Source organism: Mesoplodon densirostris, chromosome 16 (genome assembly GCF_025265405.1).
Source record: "Mesoplodon densirostris isolate mMesDen1 chromosome 16, mMesDen1 primary haplotype, whole genome shotgun sequence".
In the NCBI taxonomy this organism is placed as follows: domain Eukaryota; kingdom Metazoa; phylum Chordata; class Mammalia; order Artiodactyla; family Ziphiidae; genus Mesoplodon; species Mesoplodon densirostris.
Window position 1 is genome coordinate 54,063,462 of NC_082676.1, and position 20,680 is coordinate 54,084,141.

Below are 20,680 nucleotides of genomic sequence, written 5' to 3' on the forward strand. Positions count from 1 at the left end.
CCTGTGATACTAGTAAGCCAGGCGCCACCCCAGCCTTTGAACCACATAAGCACTGCCCGGGCCGTGTGTTCAGCCAGCTACTGACCCTCAAGGCGGGTACCTCGCAGGCTCGCTGTTTATTCTCAAGAAGTTTCTGGAACTCAGCTTGGGCAAGAGCCAGCAGGCAAGCCTCCCCTTGAGGGAAGAATTCAAGTCTGCTTTACAGTCAACGGCTGGTTTTTGACCAAAAACGGAATCGATCGGCTACATCACCCAGCCCTATCCTCCCGCCTCGGCCCTCCAAGTTCTTCAGACTCAAAAGGGGAAGAAACACGGACACTGAGGACAGCAGGGAGGAATGTGCCATCTGTCTGACAGACTCTCCAGCTGCTGTTCGGTGCTTACAACAGACTTCTGCAACATGGTGAGGTGGCTGGGACCTGACGTTAAGAAACAAAAGAGGGACAGGAGAACTGATGACAAAAGCACACCCTAGGACCCTACTCTTCTCAGGGAAAAGGTCCTGGGCTAGAAAGACAGGTGGGAAAGAGGCCAAATGCCAACGCAGTTCCCCTCTGGGCAGTGCAAGAGCAGAAGGATGTTCTTTTTGCTGGTTCTGGGAGCTTTTCTACACTTTGCCATTGTCTACACGGAGCACATAGTGATTTTACAATCAGGTAAAAAAAAAAATTCCCCAAAATATCTGAAAAAGGGAAAAAAATGAGTGACAAGGTTGAGAGATGTCTCCAATAAGGTTCTGAAAAGCGGCCAGGTCGCTGGAATCAAAGTCTTTCTCCCAAGATGACAAGGGAAGCACCCGGGCAGAGAGAAGTCAAAGCAGAGCGGCTTTCACACCCTCGGCTCCACTGACAGCGTGGGCTGGGCGGTTCTCCATTCCTGGGGGACAGCGGGGGTTGCCCCTTGCACTGCAGGTTGTTTAGCAGCATCCCTGCTCTCTCCCGACTAGATGCCAGGAGTGTCCCCCTCCACCCACACTGTGACAACCAAACATGTCTCCAGACATTGCCAAGTGTCCCCGGGAGGCACAAATGTTCTCTACTGAAAACCGCCATCCTAGGTTTTAGGTTCCTAATAAAGAAACCAGAGACAATAAAAATGTTCTATACCTTCCAAGTACAAGGTTAATGAACTACTTTGTAACTCTCTTTGCAACCAAAACCAACAAAGAAAAAGTCTCCTAGAAATAGGATCATGCATATCCCTGGGGAGGGTTCAGTCTCCCCCGACCCCAAGCCTAGCTCCTATTCCCCATCCCAGGGAGAAAGAATCCCCTCACAGCAGACACTTGTCCTTCAGCCTGCGTGTTCTAAAAAAGACCTGATTAATCCAATGAGGAAACAAAAGTTTCCCTTTAGAAGGAGCCAAAAATGTGGTTCAAACAAATCCAAGGTCACTGGCACTCAGAGTTGACTACAGCTGAGCAAGACTGGACCCTGACGCCAAGCCTTATCGCCGGGGCCCCTCCACAGAGGTGGAAAGAAAGCGGGGAGGGCGTTTGATTTTTAGACCCATGGGCAGAAGACCTCTGTGACCTGTCCAGCTTGGGGATGGGTGGCTGAATTGGGGAAATAAACCCACAGTGGAGCTAGGGTGGTGGATGGTATTTTCACCACTAAATTAAGTGCTGACGTGCACACACAAAAATTTTTTTAACTGGCAGCATTCCATGTTCTGCATAACCTGCTTTGGATATGCGGGTGGCTGGGGAGGAAGGGAAGGGAGAAAACTCAACAAGATATATGGACAGTCCCTGCTCAGCTGGATAGAAAGGGGAGACAGAGACCTCATTCTGGGAAAAAGATTCAGATAAACCCACACACGTCACTTTAGAAAGCACAGAGGGTTATTTTTGCCTAAATACAGCCCACCAAGCAGGCCGGTGAAATACAGTGATCTTGAAGTTGCCACCACCCATCGTGTGACCTTGGCTTGACTTGGGCTAAGAGACAATCCAAGGAAGGAGACTCTGCAGCAAGAGGAAAGCAGCTTAGACTTACAGCAGAACCTTCCAACCACAGGAGCATGAACATGTAGAAACTCATTCCAACCTAGAGTTTAAATGCTGGAGGGAGCGTCAGCTATCTTGCACTGGCAAAAGAAAATACTTTTCTTTTAAAACCCCTAGGGTTTGTAGCAGCACTATTCATAATAGACAAAAAGTGGAAACAGCTCGAATGCTCATCAGCTGATGAATGAATAAATAAAACGTTGTGTCTACAATTCAACAATCAGAAGAAATGAAGTGCTGATGCAAGCTACCACAGACAGACCTTGGAAACATCAGGCTAAGTGAGAGAAGCCAGTCACAAAAGACCACGTTAAAGAATTCTGTTTATATGAAATGTTCAGAGTAAGACAAATCTATACAGAAAGCAGACTTGTGTGGCGGTCGCTTTGTGATGTATAGAAGTATCAAATCACTATATTGTGCACCAGGAACTAGCACAGTGTTGCAGGTAAATTATACTTCAAAAAAAACCAAAAGAGAAAAAAAGATCAGATTTGTGTTCACCAGAGGTGGAGGCGGGGGAGGAGGAATTGGATGAAGGTAGCCAAAAGGTACTAACTGCCAGTTATAAGATAAATAAGTACTAGAGATATAACGTACATGATTAATATAATTAAAACTGCTGTGTGTACATATGAAATTTGTTAAGAGAGTAAGTACTAAGAGTTCTCATCACAAGGACAAAAAATTTTTTCTATTTCTTTAATTTCATATCTATATGAGATGACAGATGTTCACTAAACTTACTGTGGTCATTTCAGGATGTAAGTAAGTCAAATCATCATGCCGAACACCTCAAATTTACACAGTGCTCTTTGTCAATTATGCCTCAAAACCAGAAGAAAAAAAAAAGAAAGTAGATGAGTGGTTGCCTAGGACTTGAAGGGCTGGGAGGAAATGGGGAGTGACTGCCAATGGGTATGAGGTTTCCTTGAGGGGGGTGAAAATGTTCTGAAATTGATCGTGGTGATGGCTGCACAAATAAAATACTAGCATTTTTCTTTTTTAAATCATTGAATTGGGTGAACTGTATGGTGTGTGAATTATATCTCAATAAGGGACTTATTAAAAACTATGAGGACTCCAACAAACTCTAACATAGAGGAATGAAGGTGTGCACTCTCGCTGTGTGCCCTCCCCTTTGTGACATTCAGTGGCTTCCTGCTGCACTGAGAAAAAAACCCAAACTCCTCACCCTGAAGGCCCCGAAGGGTAACCACCCACACCCCTGCCAGCCTCGCCTCCCACCCTGTCCCTTGCCCACCACGGTGTGGCCACACTGGCCTCTTCTCTGTTCCTTGAACAGACCAAGCTCACGCCGGGCTGAGGCCTGTGCTGTTCCCTGTGTCAGAACACTGTTCCCCACAAAGGGCTTCCCTGACCACGCTGCCTGGGTTGCCCGAACCCCTATCACTCCCCCACCCATTACCCTACGTGCTTTCCTTCACAGCACTTAATGCTGCATGACACCATCTTCATCTGCTGATTGCTTACTGCCTTTCTCTCCCACTAGATTCTGAGCTCCACGAGGGCAGGATTTGCCTATATTTTGTTCACTTCTGTCTCCTCAAAACCTAGAGAGGTACTGTTATGGGCTGAATTATACTCCCCCCGCAACTAAATTCATATACTGAAGTCCTAACCTCCAGTACCTCAGAATGTGACTGTACGTGGACATACGGTCTTTGTAGATGTAATAAGTTCAGGTGAGCTCATGAGGATGGACCCTAATCCTATATAACTGGTGTCCTCATAAGAAGGGGAGATTTGGAGATAGACACACCACAAGGAGAAGAACACCATGTGAAGATGAGGGCAGACTGGGGTGATGCTTCTGCAAGGAATGCCAGAGATTGCCAGCAAACCACCAGAAGCTGGGGGACAGGCATGGAACCCTCACAGCCCTCAGAAGGGACCAACCCTGCTGACACCTTGATCTCAGACTTCCAGCCTCCAGATCTGTGAGAGACGGCATTTCTGTTGTTTAAGCTACTCAGCTGATGGTACTCTGTTACAGTAGCCCTAGGAAAATAATACAATCACTTAACACATATTAGGTGCTCAGTAAACATCTACTGAATGACTAAATCAATGAATAGTAAATAGCTTTCTTAGTGATCGGCCCCATTCACAGGGACAGGGACCCGCCTGCCCCAGGCATAGAAGGGACAAGCTTCCTTAAGCCTCAGCTTCCTCACCAGTGAACTGGGAACCACTTCCTACCTCTTTCATGAAAAGCTGTTAGGAGGAGTCAACAGGATAACCCCTGTCGAGGACAGAAGCCCCAGTAAGTAGTCAACAACCATTCACTGTTGTGTGTCTTTACATCACAGACACCTCGATGACAACTCTGCCCACAGGAGTTGTGCAAGAGGCAGTCCTGCAGCCCCACCCTGGGGCAGAGCCAATCTGAGACCTGTTTGGGGACTAAGCATGTAACAAACACACCCCAGAGGCTCAGGGAGTCTGTAATTAGCTCCTGAAAGAGGGAGATCGGAGTAGGACAGGTGACCTCTCTTTAGTTCCACTCTTTTTAGCAACAGCTGAAACCAAAGCAGAAAAGGCATCAGGTGACCTCTTCCCTCTCCGTATTAACTCAGGTCGAGGCTCCGAGGAGGACCAGCAGAGGATCCATTCCAGACGCCAATCTGACATAAACACAGGGGAGCCTGGAAAGGCTGCCAACCAATTCCCTGAATTTTAAACCAACTAATAAGAGAGAGAACAGGATTCTCAGAAGCCTCACCCCATTTGCTTCAAATAAAGACAGGATGAGCTCCCAGCCCAGAATTCAAAGCGTGCCTCTGGGACTATCCCTGCTCTCAGAGTCCTGACCTGGGAGGACAGAGTGGGTGTGGTGGCTGGGAAGTGGGCAGGTCTACCTGGACCTGGTAGATGCCAAGTGCATGGGGACATCAGAGGGGCACGCTTCCCAGGGAAGTAATAACAGCAGCTGTCATTGGTACCGTGCCAAAGGCTCCAGTAATCTAGCACATTCATTCTACACCAAGTGCCAGAAGGTTGGTTCTGTTGTTACACTGCTTTATCAGCAATGGCCTGACATCACGCAGCTGGAAAGAGCAGCAGCTGGGGTTCGAAGCCAGGTCCTGCCAACTTCCAGCCTGCAGGCTCTGCCACCACGTATGGCCTCATGACCCTCACATCTGTTCTGGATTATGGCACAAATGCCATTGGCTTCTCACAGCCTCTTGGGAGCCAGAAAGACTGTAATTATCACTACCTCCATTTTTGCCACCAAGACCCTGAAACTCAATAGGCACAGAGCCTCATCGCAGAAAAGTGTGCAGACCTGCGTCCAGCTCTGCTGACCTGGCTATAAAGCACTGGGGCCCCCTCTCAATTCAGCCCTGAAAGCCCTTCCAGATGGCTCCTCAGGGGGCCTGGCCCAACCCCCCATCTGATGCCCCGATGAGCTGTCAGGGCGGCTGGTGGAAACCTCCAGGGGACAACTGGGGCTGGACAAGGCACCACCCGCGCTGGAGCCCCGCGCGGTCCTACCGTCGTCGGGCTCTCCCTGCTCCTGCTCGGCGCTAGCGTACGTGCGCAGGAACTCGGCAAAGGCCCCGTCCCGGGCCAGCAGCTCCTGGTAGGAGCCCATCTCGGAGATCTTGCCACCACTCATGACGATGATGACATCCACCTGGGGCAGGTAGCTGATGCCGTGCGTGACCAGGATCCGCGTCTGCGGGCAGAGCCACAGCCACATCAGCGCATGCGCGCGAGAGGGAAATTCCCCGCCCCCCTCCACCCACCTGGACACAGATCTCAACTCTGAGATGGACACGCGCCTGGGATGCAAGCGTGCATAAGCATTCCAATCCGCACGTGCTTTCATTCAACATGCATGTGCCGGGAGCTGGGGTCGGGGGGCAGCAGGGAGGGAAACAAAGATTCCTGCCCCAGATTCCAGGGTCGGGGGAGAAATGACCGACGTAAGTGAAACACTGTGTGCCGGATGGTGAGCACACATTAGCAAAGGGGAAGGGATACCGAGGTGGTTAGGGGCGGTGCAATTTTAACAAGGGTTATGGGGGAGGGAGGTTATTTTTGAACAAAGATCTGGAGGAGAGGGAAGGAGGGAACCATGCATGTGTAGATGAATAAAAGAATGACACTGCTGCAAAAAATGTGCAGGCAGTAGCTGAATTTTTTTCAAGTTTCTCCCTCCCCAAAAAGAGTACAGAGTTTTGTACATGTGTATACATTTTATCTAACGATCTCAAAGTTTGGGAGGATGTTCATCAAACTGTTTACACAAGTTGGCAAACTTTTTCTTAAATGGTCAAATGGTAAATATTTTCAGCTTTATGGGCCCTCTGGTCGCTGCCAGGTCTGAAGGCAGCCATACACAAGACATAAACAGAGGGCTGGCTGTGATCCAATAATGCTTTATTTATGGAAGCTGATATGTAAGTTTAATGCAATTTTCCTGTCACAAAATATTTTTCTTCAGGTTTTCTCCAAGCAGTTAAAAACGTAAAGACCATTCTTAGCTGGTGGGCTGCCCAAGAAACAGGCAGCAGGCCAGATTTGCTGGCCCCTGCTTTCCACAGAGGAGCTAGGGCTGCAGGATGAGGGAGAATCATTTTTTTAACTTTACATATACTCTCGTATTCTCTGGTTTTGTTACTATGGACATATGTTACTTTGACAACAGCAAAAAAATTTTTTTAATATTTAAAAATTATACAGAATTTTTGTGGTGTGCATGGGAATGCTTACAACACGTTAAGTGGCATGAGGTTTACTATATCTAGGCATAATGTGATAATCCTATTAAAAAGCTTATATACACAGCAAAAAGACTGGAAAGAAATACAAAAATCTCTAAGTGGGGGGATTATGCATAACTGCTTTTGTTTTTCTCCTTCGTTGTTTTCTGAATTTGCTACCATTTTCCCATGGGCATGTCTTACTTTTTTAATGGGGGAGGGGGAGAAAGAGCCAGTTAACCTCTCTCCCCTATAATTCCCCTAAACAAATAAATTTAAAAGTAATAAAAGAGGAAAGGAACCGTTTCCTGTCACGTTAAGGTGTGGTGGCAGTTTTCCTGCTCAAACCTCTGTCCCTCAGACCATGGCCATCTCAGCAGGGAAGGGAAAGCGGCCTCCCTGCTGACAGGGGATCTTGGGGTGGGATTTCCCTCTGCGAAGCCACCCCCCATTATTTAATCAGGAAGAGAGGCTTCTTTTGGCCAAGTGGAGGCAATGACTTCCAGTCAGTGCCGAGGACGTCCGCCTATAAAGACAAGAGCAAGAAGGCTGTCCCGGGAAGGCTGCCAAGGGAAGGATTAGAAACATGTTCTCGAGTCCAGTTAAGTTAAGGAATCCCCAAGGGGACACACTGCGCCTCGACCAAAGAGTGACGGCCAGACCCAGACCCCGAGCCACACGTGCAGCAGGTACCTTGTTCTTCAGCATCCCCTTGGGGCCAACCACGTTTTCAAATACGTGCTTCCCCACGTGGGCATCCACTGCCGAGAGGGGATCGTCAAAGAGGTAGATGTCGGAGTCGCAATACACGGCCCGGGCCAGGCTCACGCGTTGCTTCTGGCCGCCAGACAGGTTCACGCCCTGGGGAGAGACATGTTAGAAGGGTGGGCCTCCTAGGAAGCAGAGACAGAGCGGGGCCACCTGCTCGGGATGCAGGAGACGGCAGCCGTAGGCCCTTCAGGGCTGCACCCGCCACCCACGGTTGGAGCAGGCGGCAACGGCATGAGATCACACCTGCACCAATGTGGGTTCAAGTCCCGGCCGGGGGTTCGGCCTCAAATGTAAAACAGGCAAAGAGAAAACCTGAGCCTCCGGGCACTGCTGAGCAGGGTACTCGGCACAGTTGGGAAAGGGAGGCTGGTGGCACAGTGCTAGCTACAGGGAGGGCTCCTGATCTTGGAGTCCGGTTCTTACTCTGGATCACTCACTGGTAAAGCCACACAGTCAAGGCAGGCTGTGCCCTGGGGGTGCTGCAGTCCAGCCTGTGTCCCACTCGCCGGCAGGAAGGGCACCATTTTCTAATTTGAACCAGGGCGCACAGCCCACCTGCAACAGACAACCCAGCATGACTTCCATATCTGGCTGGAATCAAAGTGGACATGGGCTAACTGCCCAGCCCCTCTCCCAAGAGATGCCCACCCTCTCCATGCTCTGAGGTGGGGTCCTGGCAGCCAGGTTCATTTTGAGGGTCCCTCTGGCCACAGCTTGTTGGCCCAGGGCAGACACCAGACCCAAACTAAGCCAATCACATCCTCTCCCTCCAGAATTTGGTACTGGGACCTAAACAGTGAAAGTGAGGAGTCTCCAAGTGGCAGAAACAGACACTTGTGAAAAAAAGGGACAAAGCTGTGCAGAAAAGCAGAGACAAAAGACAGAGGAGGAACCAGGTTGCCTGTCCCAGGTGCCTGTGAGCCCCATCACATTCCAGCCCTTGGATTCCAGGAGATGCATCTGTATCCTTAAACTCAGTTCTCACTGAGTTATTTTCTACTTATACTAGCAATAACTCAGGCTCCTTTTCTACTTGAAAACCCAGAAAACCCTAGTAATTTGTTTTTTCTTTCCAAGGAGCTGCAGATTTCCCTCAAATAAAAGAAATCATTCACCAACTAGGAAAGCTAGTGGAGCCACTGGCTTGTAACTAAAAGCAAAGATGGGAAAGCTCTTCGGTGCAGCTGTAGAACATTCACACTCCCCGAGCGCACACCACGTAACCACTAGGGGGCACTCGAGCAAGCCAGCCAGGCAGAGGGGAAAGCACATGCAAAGGCCCTGAGGTGGGAAGGGGCTCAGGCAAGTCTTTTGGCCTCCTTTTCCTCAACCATTACATAGGGTTAAGAGTAAATCCCATCTCATGGCTTGCTGTAAGGACAAAATACGTATAAAATGTTTAGCACAGTGCCTGGCTCATAGTAACTACTCAGTAAGTGTTAGCTATTGTATTATTTTTACCATTATCACAGTTTTGAAAGGAACTGTGGACATATGAATCATTGACACCCCTCTTCTCTGTATAGTGCCCTTGGTCATGTGACAAAGTCACATGACTGCAAAGGTAGAGTGCACTTCCTGGTCCCTTGTCTTTGGGCTCAACCAAGTGATTTGCTTTGTGGGTAGAAAGGACAGTGTGCTTTAAGGGACATCACGTTTTTTTTTTGTTCTCTTGGGCTTCTGCTGCCACCATTAGAAGAGTTTCCTCCTGTGGAGCTGCTGCCCCCTCACCTAGGCCCTAGCAAGAAGACACGTGGGGCAGACCTGAGCCAACCCACAGCCTGGAGCCAGGATCAGCTGGCTGGCAATATGGAGCAGAGCCACCCAGCTGAGCCCAGCCTGGGTCACCAGTCATAGGTGACTCACCCATAAGTAGGAGAGTCAATGTTTAACATCATAAGCCATTCAGATTTTGTAGTTGTTTGTTACACAGCAATAGCTGACTGATACAGGGGCCATGCTGAAGCCTACTGACCTTCTCACCAATCTCTGTCCGGTCCCCACTGGGCAGGATTTCCAGGTCTGGGAGGAGGGCACAGCCTTCTATCACAGCCTTATAATAACGTTCCTGTAGCTGGCGTCCAAAAAGGATGTTTTCTCGGAGAGAAACATTCTGAATCCAGGCCTGCTGGGGGACGTAGGCCACTGAACCCTAGGAGGAAAGTGGAGAAGGCAGCAAGACAGACAGACTTGGTGAACAAGACAGCAGCCGGCCTACCCACCCACCAGGAGGGCCCTGCTTCACAAGACATTTTCATCACATCTACGGTTTTAACAAGAGGGAAGCCGAGTCCCAAAGGACTACAGTCACCAGATCTGGGATCAGAGCCCATACTAGCCCCAACATTAGGAGTTCAAGAGCTGAAATCCTCGTTGATGAGATTACAATTACATGTTTAGTAACTATTCACTAAGTGCCTACAGCAGCGAACAAAACACTTATCTCCACTATATTGTACACCTGTAGCTTATAAAATATTGTATATCAACTATACTTCAATTTAAAAAATTGAAAAAGAAATTTAAAATAAAATAAATTTTAAAATAAACAACAACAAAAACCTCCTAACTCCCAAGAATGGGAAGTACCTGAATGATAAAAGAAAATGGTTTGATTATTGTTGTGGTAAATGCTAAGAGAGAAAAATATGAGACTTTAAAAAAGTCCTTTAAAAAGGGAGACTTAACCTATAATGGAAAAGAATCTGAAAAAGAGTATATATACACACATACAGCTGAATCACTTTGCTGTACACCAGAAACTAACACATTGTAAATCAACTGCACATCAATAAAAAAATAATACTTTTTTTTTAAAAACGGGAGACTTAGGGACTTCCCTGGTGGCACAGTGGTTAAGAATCCACCTGCCAATGCAGGGGACATGGGTTCGAGCCCTAGTCTGGGAAGATCCCACATGCCACAGAGCAACTAAGCCCGTGCACCACAACTACTGAGCCCATGCACTGCAACTACTGAAGCCCACGTACTCTAGGGCCCGTGCTCCGCAACAAGAGAAGCCACCACAATGAGAAGCCTGTGCACCACAATGAAGAGTAGCCCCCGCTCGCTGCAACTAGAGAAAGTCCACGTGAAGCAAAGAAGACCCAGTGCAGCCAAAAATAAATTTAAAAAAAATTTTTAGGGCCTCCCTGGTGGCGCAGTGGTTGAGAGTCCGCCTGCCGATGCAGGGGACACGGGTTCGTGCCCCGGTCTGGGAAGATCCCACATGCCGCGGAGCGGCTGGGCCCGTGAGCCATGGCCGCTGAGCCTGCGCGTCCGGAGCCTGTGCTCCGCAACGGAAGAGGCCACAGCAGTGAGAGGCCCGCGAACCGCAAAAAAAAAAGGGGGGGGGATACTTAGTTTGGACATCAGGGAAGGAGTCGTTGAGGAAATTTCCTTGATGAAATTTAACCAAGGATGTCTGTATAAAAACTATCCATTTCTAAAGTTGTTGTCTTTATTTCCACATAATATAAGGTGTCACGAGTGGCATAAGGGCTTCCCTGGTGGCGCAGTGGTTGAGAGTCCGCCTGCCGATGCAGGGGACACGGGTTCGTTCCCCCGTCTGGGAAGATCCCACATGCCGCGGAGCGGCTGGGTCTGTGCGCCATGGCCGCTGAGCCTGCGCATCCGGAGCCTGTGCTCCGCAACGGGAGAGGCCACAGCAGTGAGAAGCCCACGTACCGCAAAGAAAAAAAAAAAAAAAGAGTGGCATAAGAATAAAGGCTAGGGGGAGGGCACTTGTTTCATGTATTTTAGTAATTGAAAAAAAATTTTAAACAAGCACTGATAGGTGAAAATAATTTGGTCTGATAAAGAGAAGAGGGAAGAGCATTTCAGTCGGAGGAACAGCACGTGCAAAGGCCTGGAGATGAGAGGAACTCGGCAAGTTCAAAAAACAAGAAGCCTGGTATGACGGGAACATGCTGTGAGGGGAAGACAGACAGGAATGAGCTGGGAGGCAGGGGGGCTGGTGGTCCTAGTGAGGAGTATGGGCGTCACTGGAAAGGCAAAGGGGAGCCATCAAAGATTCTTCAAAAAGGGATTCTAGGAGGACAAGGTTGGGAATGGAACCCAGGTAACCCAACTCTTCTCCTTCATTCTCAGATAAATAACCAAATTGCTGACTCCAGTCTCCTAACTTAAAGGGGCCAAACTGTCACAAAGCCTCACTGTACAACCCAAAGATAATTCAGACACAGTATGCACAAGCCCTACCAACTAAAATATTTAGAAAAAAATAAACGTTTTAGACAACATTTCTAACACTCCCCTTACCAAGGCAAAATAACAAGTCACAAATAAATCTATAACCTTATCAAACCAAATACTCAAGCACCCTCACTTTTTAGATCCATCATATCTTTGTATTTAAGGCATTTTTACTTTAAAACAGTGGTTCTCTCCTGGGGGCAATTTTGCCCCCCAGGGGACATCTGACAATGTCTAGAGATACTTTGGCTGTCACAACTTGGGGCTGCCACTGGCATCTAGTGGGTAGTGGTCAGGGATGCTGCTAAACATCCTACGATGCACACGACAGCCTCCACAGCAGAGATTACCTGGCCTGACATATCAATAGGGCTGCAGTTGTGGAAACCCGGGGTTAGTGAAACAGAACACAATGTGGATCCCACCGTGATTTGGAATTTTCTTCCATTAACCTAGCTCACATTGCCCATTAATCTTACTTTATAATGTATATTTGAAAGTAATGATAGGTCATTTCTTAAAACAACGGCTAAATGTCATTAGTCTGGACCCAACTATTGTAATATATGCTTTCTCTAAGGCACACTAGGCTCAAGGGCATCATGTAATCAGCAAAGGATTTTGCTCTGAAATGAAAACAATGGCACAAACCAGCATCACCAAAAGTAGATTCCAGGAGACAATAATTTTAGGGATTTAAGGAGTTGCTACACAGACAACAAAAAGATGCAGACAGATGTGTCTGGGACACGCTGGATTAACCAAAGTTAAATAGGTTTCTTCTCCTTGCAGGACTTCTCAGAGCCTTTACTTTATTAATGTTTCTTATAAGTCTCCAAGAGGGAGGGAATCAGAATATGCAGTATTTCCCAAGCTTGTTTGAGCCCAGGACTCTTTATTCCCCAAATATCCTGCAAGATGAGTTTGAGTTTGCTGCAGACCACGCTCCAGGAAATGCTTATCGAGTGCCCACTACATGCCGGGCACTATTCTAGGTGCTGAGACACAGTGGGAAATAAATGACACCACAATCTTGCCTCCTAGGATGGCACAGAGGAGAAAGAATGAAGCTGTTCCCACTTGATTAACAAGGTCGTCATAAAAGAGAACACAATGTTGCCCTTGGCCTCCCCCTTGGCCATTAGTTACCCCACCCCCACCCAGGCCTCCTACCTTGATAGCCACGTGTCCCTCCACCTTGTCCATCTCAGCCAAGAGCGCTGAGAGCAGAGACGACTTCCCACAGCCCACCTGGCCCACCACGGCCACCAGGGAACCTTCCGGAATGGAGAAAGTGATGCTGAAACGACACGACACACCCCGGGGCTCAGCTGGGGGTGCTCGGCCCGCCCAAGCTGGATGGACCCCTGAGTGGAGAGAGAGACAGAAGGCAGGGCTGTCGCGAGCCTTTGAGGTCTAGAAACTCCTCCTACCGCGTCTACGATGAGCTTAGCTCAGGGACTGTCTCAGAGGCCCCTGGGCCTGAGGCCCATGACAGGTGCCGGGATGCACCTGCATTTTATTTTATTTTATTTTATGTTTTTTACATCTTTATTGGAGTATAATTGCTTTACAATGGTGTGTTAGTTTCTGCTTTATAACAAAGTGAATCAGTTATACATATACATATGTTCCTATATCCCTTCCCTCTTGCGTCTCCCTCCCTCCCACCCTCCCTATCCCACCCCTCCAGGCGGTCACAAAGCACTGAGCTGATCTCCCTGTGCTATGCGGCTGCTTCCCACTAGCTATCTACCTTACGTTTGGTAGGATATATATGTCCATGCCTCTATCTCGCTTTGTCACAGCTTACCCTTCCCCCTCCCCATATCCTCAAGTCCATTCTCTAGTAGGTCTGTGTCTTTATTCCTGTCTTACCCCTAGGTTCTTCATGACATTTTTTTCTTCTTAAATTCCATATATATTTGTTAGCATACGGTATTTGTCTTTCTCTTTCTGACTTACTTCACTCTATGCACCTGCATTTTAGAACAGATCCCGCGGGACAGACCTGAGGGGCTAAGCCACTATAAGGGGGCCAAGCAGAGGGGATCAGCTTTGCCTGGGGGCGTGATGCAGGTGCTCAAGGGAGAGGACACCCCAAAACCAACTCTGGAGGAAGAGTGAGCATGCCCCAGACCCAGGGGACAGCCTGAGGAAAGGCCCATGGGTGTGAAATCACAGGCGTGATCAGGGGTGGACACGTCGACGACACAAGATGAGGCAGGGAAAGTAAGGCCAGTCCTGAACAGGCGGGTGGGTGGCAGCCAGACCCAAGAGGGCCTCAAAGGACACGCTTCCCAGCTGGGAGCCATGCAGGGGGTGAATCTGAGTTTCAGAAACACGTCTCTACAGAAATTGCCCTATGGCAGATAACAGTAATCGAAGTACAATAAAACAGGCTCAACACTGCCAGAAAGACTGGCCCCTCCAATGCAGACAGCAAAGTCGGAGCTGGGATTCCACCCACCTGGGGAAGAGTGGGTACGTCCAGGGCCTCCTTGGGTTCACCTACATCGGCTGCCTTCCAGCCATTGCTATTATGATTTCAACATATTGGTGGAAAGGGTGATGGATTTTGCTGCCATTGTTTAATTCCTGTGTACCTGTTGCGTGGTCACACTGACTGTTCTTTTGTTCTGTGCCGGGAGGGGAATGGATTAAGGGGCCAGAACAGAACAGGAAGCCCAGTGAGGCAGCTCCTGTGATCGTCCAGGCGAGACAGGAGTATTTTATAGGCTGAGGAGAAAAAAGGTTTGGATGGAGAAATTTGTGGGGGATTCAAGGGGTGAGGAAGGGTGACTGGAACAAGAAGGTAAGGTCTTTGAGACTGGAAGGATGGAGGCAGGGATGGGGGCACAGGTACAGACTATTTCGTTGTGAAGCAGGGCTAGAGAGAAAAGCTAAAATTGAAGCAGGCAGAAGGTAAGTTAGACACAAGAAAGAACTTCCTAAACAAGCAGTCCCATCAAGGGAGGTGTTAACACAGATTCTTTTCTCTGGAGAGTTTGACCCTTGCCCCTCCCCATGTCCCCAGATAAAATACAGCAGTAATTTGGCTACCCAGTTAAGAGAGCAATTATTTAGGGGCATGGAGGATAAACCTGGCCCCTAAAAATGTCCCATGTGGCCCTGTGTTTGGGGGACGCCTTAAGGAGGCTTAAAAGAGCCCCTGGGCAAGGCCTCCAGTCAGAAAGAAATCAGAGGCAATTGACAAGTTACCCAGGGAATCAGGTCAATTCCCTGGATCCTATGATTTGGAAAAATAAGGACTGGGGTGGGCAGGGTCCCAGATGTGGAAATGGTGTGAGAAAGGGTAAGCCAGGCAGCTGGGGGACCTTGGAGAGGATGGAGAACAATCCATCCTGATAGCAAATGTGAGTGGACAAGCATTCTTTTCAGCTGACCCGAGGCTTCCTGCCGCCAGTGGCGGCATCACAACCTCAGCCCCAGCCTAGCCAATCAGTGCACTCAGCCTCTTCTGGCACAGTGACTGGCTCAGGGAGGGGCACATAACCCAACTTGGGCCAATAAGGGGCAAGTGGGTCTCCTGATGAGGTAGGAGGGGCACTTAGAGTCAATGGGGGCCATCTGGATGATGAGGGGAGAGGACATCTGAAAAGGAAGCAGCACAGATGGAAGGGGAACAAAGACAAGATGGAGAGAGTCCTGATGGCATTGTCTGAGCCCCTGGATCCATGTCCCTGAAAGGGAACCTTCTCAGTTACGTGAACCAGAAATTTCCCTTTGTTGCCTAAACCTATCCGCTATCTGTACAAGGTTTCTGCCCCATACAGTCTGAGGGAACTCTCTGAGCCAGGCACACTCTCAGCTGCTTCTCCCTGAAGCCCAAGCAGGTGTGACTGGATCTATCTGACAGACGAGTGAAACTGAGGCTCAGAAAGGCAGTGACCTATTCAGGGTAACAGAGCTGGAGCGTAGCTGGAATTCAAACTTGTGTTTGCCCAGAGCCCTGTGGCTTTCTCCACGTCCCACTTACCCATGCAGCGTGGGAGGGTCGCTCCTGGCCCAAGTGAACGTGGCATTCTTCACGGTGATGCTGTCTGTGGCCCCAGCTGGAAAGCACCAGAGACAGTATGTCAGGAGTAGATGAAGCCACGGCCTGAGCGTGAACAGCAGGCTCTTACTTTTTGCTTTTCCTAATCAAGTGGTTCAACTCCAGCTGCTAGCCACTCACGCTAGGCATTATCTGGTTACATCAGTCACTGTTTCTAAAGAACTTCAACCAGCAGCTCTGCAGGCGGCCTCAGACCCAGAGAGCAGCAGTAAACCACGAGAGGGCTCTGCCTTTGAAAGACAGGAGGCTGCACCATCTGGAAAGGTCGGGGGACCCCTGGGGGCCTCCCTCAGTCTTGGGAGGTTCCGGCAGCTCTGGCTGGGTGGGTCGTAAAGAAGCCAAGGTCACGGGGCACAAGCAGTGCCCTCATGCAGATGCCTGTCCATCAGCTTGGGCTGGCCCAGGGCCCTCACTACACCGCTGGGGCCCCTCCTTTATGTTCAAAGCGGGGTCCTTTGCCCTGAAACTCCTGGATTCCAGGGCAGCCTCCTAACTCACCTCCCTGCATCGCCCCCTCTCCCCCGCTCCCTCCAGCCACCCTGCTCACATCACAGCAAGCCAGTCTTCCTAAAACACAGGCAACTGTAAACTGTGCAAACTCAGGGATGGAACAGGAAGTCGGGAATCGTGACAGAGGAGGCGACGGTGCTTAAGACGAAGCCTGCGTTTTATGGACCCTCTGTGATTCTAGCACCTCTGCCTTCATCTACTTTTGCTCCCCTTATTTTCTTTTTACTCCATGCCCCTCACTTACAAAAACAACTTTTGACTCAATTATGAGCCAACTTAAAACCATCTAGAGAGAAGATGGGGGTGTTTTCAAGTTGTCAAATGAAGAAATAAATTCCCCCACCCATCGAAGAAACAAAAACTGTGGAGAGAGGAAGTAACTGGTTAACCTAACTTAACCTCCCCCTCCCCCATCACCCCCCTGAAACAGAGAACAAGGAGGAAGCTGGAAGGTGCTATTAAAGGAATTTAAGAAAAGCCACTTGAGTCGGTCAAGCTAGAGGCTGCAAGACGTGGCCCGGAGCTGCAAAGGGGGCCCCGCCTGGCACCCAGAGAATGTGGGTAAACATAAAGTCTAACCGCTTGGGAGACTGCCGTCAGGGCAGGAAGTGGGGCTGAGGCCTGGGCTGAGGCCCAGGGGTTTTCCAATGCGACTCCTGTAGTGAGCTGTGAACAACGTGAAGAGCTCGAAACCTCCTCGGCTGCCCCAGATTTCAGCCCTGTGTTATGCAGGGAAATTTGACCCTGGTAGATGGCATCATTCTGGGGTGTGTGTGTGTGTGTGTGTGTGTGTGTGTGTGGTGTGTGTGTGTGTGTGTGTGTGTGTGTGTGTGTGTGAGAGAGAGAGAGAGAGAGAGAGAGAGAGAGAGAGAGAGAGAGAGAGAGAGAGAGAGAGAAGGGGGGAGTGACTCAGTCCTCACACAGCAGAAACTGGACGACCACGGGCCAGGGACATCGGGAGGGAGATTCCAGCGAGCAGTGGTTCTCAACTCAGGGTGACTTTGACCCCCAAGGGACATGATGTCTGGGGACATTTTTAGTTGCCAAAACTGGGGTGGGTGCTACTGGCCTCTAGTGGGTAGAGGCCAGGGGTGCTGCTCAACATCCTATAATGCACAGGACGCCCCCGCAGCAAAGTGATCTTGCCCCAAATGTCGGTGGTACTGAGGCTGAGGAACCCGGCCCCCAGACCGATCGCCTCTCACACATACTGGTGAAGGAACGACCACCATGATCTTTGTTTGGTAGGCACTGTGCTGGGTGTTTTCATGTCACTGAGGGCATCTGAATGCCTGCTAGGTGCCAGGCACCGCTCACACATTATTACCAATATATACACACATTCATTCTTCTGACCATATCTATTGGGCTCGGGAGCCAGACTGTGTGGGTTCAAATCCCCGTGCTGCCACTTCCTAGCTGGAGAACCATAGGCAAGTTACTTAACTTCTCTGTGCCTCACTTTCCTCATCTGTAAAATGGGATTGATAATGGGATCAACCTCACAGGGCTGTGAGCAAAACAGAGAGTCCTTAGAACAATGACTGACACATAGTAGGTGCTCAATAAATCTCAGTGCAGAGATGCTCTACAGTGGGTGAGAGCACAGATTCTGCTGACAGGCTGCAGGTGTGAATCCTGACTCTACTTCTTATTGGCCGTGCGAGTTACCCAGGTGAGTCTCCTCATCTGTAGGTGGGGGCCCCTCTCCTTGAGCTGCAGTGAGCAATGGACGGGGAGTACGGTGACATCCTCAGGATGGGACGCGCATGGCGGGAGTGTCATTTCAGCAAAGTGGTCACTACCATTAGTGCTATTAATATTTATTATTAAGTGCCTGGAAATCCCTGCTCAGGGGGGTTGACTGGGAAAGGATAAATTAATAAGCTATAAAATAAACAAACCTACCAATAAAAATCCATGTAACACCCAGCCAAAGAAAGGCACCTTCATTTCCATTGCCCAGGTGGGGAAAGTGAGGCTCAGAGCACTGAAGTGACCTTCCCAAGGCTGCACAGCTAGTGGGGGTAGGGGGTTGGTCAATCTCCAACATCCTTGATTTGCCCGTCCATCTGCCCAGTACGGAATCAAAGCCCAGGCCCTGGAACCCGGCCCTCAGGGGTGGACCTCGCCCAGGGAGGCTGCCTCTGAGCAAGAAAGCAAGATAACAGAAGTGCAAGTTCACCCTCCTGGGAAGACTAGGTAAGACCCCGCGTCCGCCCACTCTCCTAGGACACACCGTCTTTGATGGGCCATCGCTGGATGCTGTCGGGCTCCAGCTCCTCGTGGGAGAGGAAGATCCTGAGGCGCTTGAGGGAGACACTCGCCTACACAGAAAGCAACGACAAGGTGTAGTTATTTTGAAAAACGTCTCTGCAAAACAGACCGAGGCTAACTTACAGTGGTTTCCTCTGGGTGCAGAGGGGCCCACATCCTCCCTTATTTCTGAAGGTTCTGCAGTGCCTACACCTTAGAATAAAAAACAAAAAGGGTTTTGGTTCTTGTTTGCTTTCCTTTAAAAGCCCACAACCGGTATTAAAAAAGACGGCGGGGGACTATCATAGCTGACAAGGGACCTAAGAAACAACCGAAGGCAATGGCCCCGTTTAAGACAAACCTGCGACTCAGAGATAAATGTATCCTGGAGATCGAATGCATGGCACGGTGGTTACGGCCAACAATACTGTATAATAAACTTGAAAGTTGCTAAGAGACTAGAACTTAATGGTTCCCCCCCACAAAAAAAGAAATGATAATTGTGGCACGTGACAGGAGTGTAGCTGACACTATGGCGATAACTGTATAGCAACATATCCAAGGATCCAGTCACCACACTGCACACGTGAACACAATGTGAATTATGGTTCTACAAAAATATATTTAAAAAAAAGCAAAGGTCCTGATACAAACAGCCCAATGGTAAGGACATTTCTGAGATAATCCAAAAAATTTTAATATGAACTGGGTATTAAGAGATTACTGTTAATTTTGTTAGGTATGATAATGGTGTTATACTTATGTAAGAAGAAATTCATGCTGAAGTATTTATGGGTGAAATGCCAAGAGGTCTGTGATTTGCTTTAAAATTCTTCGGCAAAGAGAGAAAGGAATTAAGGGAAGAAGGAAGACAGAAAACGATTAGACAAAGTAACTGTGGCAAAATGTTGAATCTGGGTGACAGGCACACAGCATTCTCATGCTACTCGCTCCACTTCTGTGTATATTTGAAATTGTTCGTAATACGAAGGGGTTTTACTTGCTTATTTTTTTTAAAAAACCTTGACCAGGGCTTGTACAACCAAATCTTAATCTTAATGTGTCTATGTGGCTAAGAAAAGGGTTTTCACGGGAAAATGTGCAAGGCTAGGGAGAAGAGTGTGAGAAATGCTGCCGGCAGCAAAGTGCAGGAGCTCCAGATGGTGCAAGTGTGACTGAGCGGTTCCCTCTCGTTACAGAACCACTGCTGGGACTGGGGGGATTCTAGGGGGGCCAGCTGGGGTTTCTCAAATGGTGAGCCAAGGCCCGTGAATGGGTTGCAAAACCAATTTAGTGGGTCAAAAGCTGCATTTTTTGAAGAAACAGAACAGGATAAGGTAGGGCAGGGTGGAACAGACTCGATCAGAATAGAGGAGGATCAGATGTTTCAGGAAGAATCTTGCAGAGCTTAGGACAGCCTCGCTGCAATAACTGGTTTCATACACTCGAGTGTGCGTCGAGAAGTAAAACGTATGTCTCTCTTTGGGGCAGGACCAAAAAAGTACCAAGGCCACTAGTCTGGGCCTTGAAAAGCCCCCCGGCCACAGTGGGACGGGTTGCACAGAGGGAGCTGCATCCAGGGGCATTTTCATGCCCTTTTGCTTTGTTTCCCCCAGAGACCCCCCTCTCTGAAGTTCCCCAGCCTCGCCTGTACCTGCACGATGCTGCTGATGACCATGGGGAGAATATTCAGGGGGAAGCGAAGGATGTTGAACAAGGCCAAGGACACGAAGGCCTTCTGGGCATCCAGGATGTTGTTCTTGTCAATGGTCACGTAGACAGCAAACGTACACAAGGCCACCTGCAAGCAGAAGGCCAAGTCAGAGTCCCAGTCACAGAAGCAGTGACACGCGCCCGGGGAAGTTGCTCCAGCCTCCTGGTGTGAGTTGCAGGGGCTGACGACTGGCCTCTGGAGGCAGCAGAAATGCCCAAACAGTGTCTAGCACACAGCAGGCGCTCACTAAACACCCAGAGAATGAACTGGATAAACCAATGACCAGAAGCCAAAAGTCCGGGCCATTCCCACCAACATTCTCCGTGGGACACCGGATGGCATTCTCAGGGTCCCTCAACATCACGAAACATAATCCCACCTCCGGATCTTTGTTC

The 20,680-nt window shown here is 49.2% G+C and overlaps 1 protein-coding gene across 1 annotated transcript in view; it reads right to left on the reverse strand.

Moving 5' to 3' along the window:
• Window positions 1-20,680, reverse strand: part of ABCC1 (ATP binding cassette subfamily C member 1) — a 136,090-nt gene that overhangs the window by 26,774 nt on the left and 88,636 nt on the right. The window contains exons 13-19 of the mRNA XM_060079349.1: window positions 20,226-20,372; window positions 18,555-18,642; window positions 15,728-15,803; window positions 12,901-13,027; window positions 9,488-9,664; window positions 7,435-7,602; window positions 5,528-5,711 (exon numbers count right to left, since the gene is read on the reverse strand). Of these exons, the coding sequence (XP_059935332.1) occupies window positions 5,528-5,711; window positions 7,435-7,602; window positions 9,488-9,664; window positions 12,901-13,027; window positions 15,728-15,803; window positions 18,555-18,642; window positions 20,226-20,372 (967 nt within the window). The remainder of the gene's footprint in view (window positions 1-5,527; window positions 5,712-7,434; window positions 7,603-9,487; window positions 9,665-12,900; window positions 13,028-15,727; window positions 15,804-18,554; window positions 18,643-20,225; window positions 20,373-20,680) is intronic.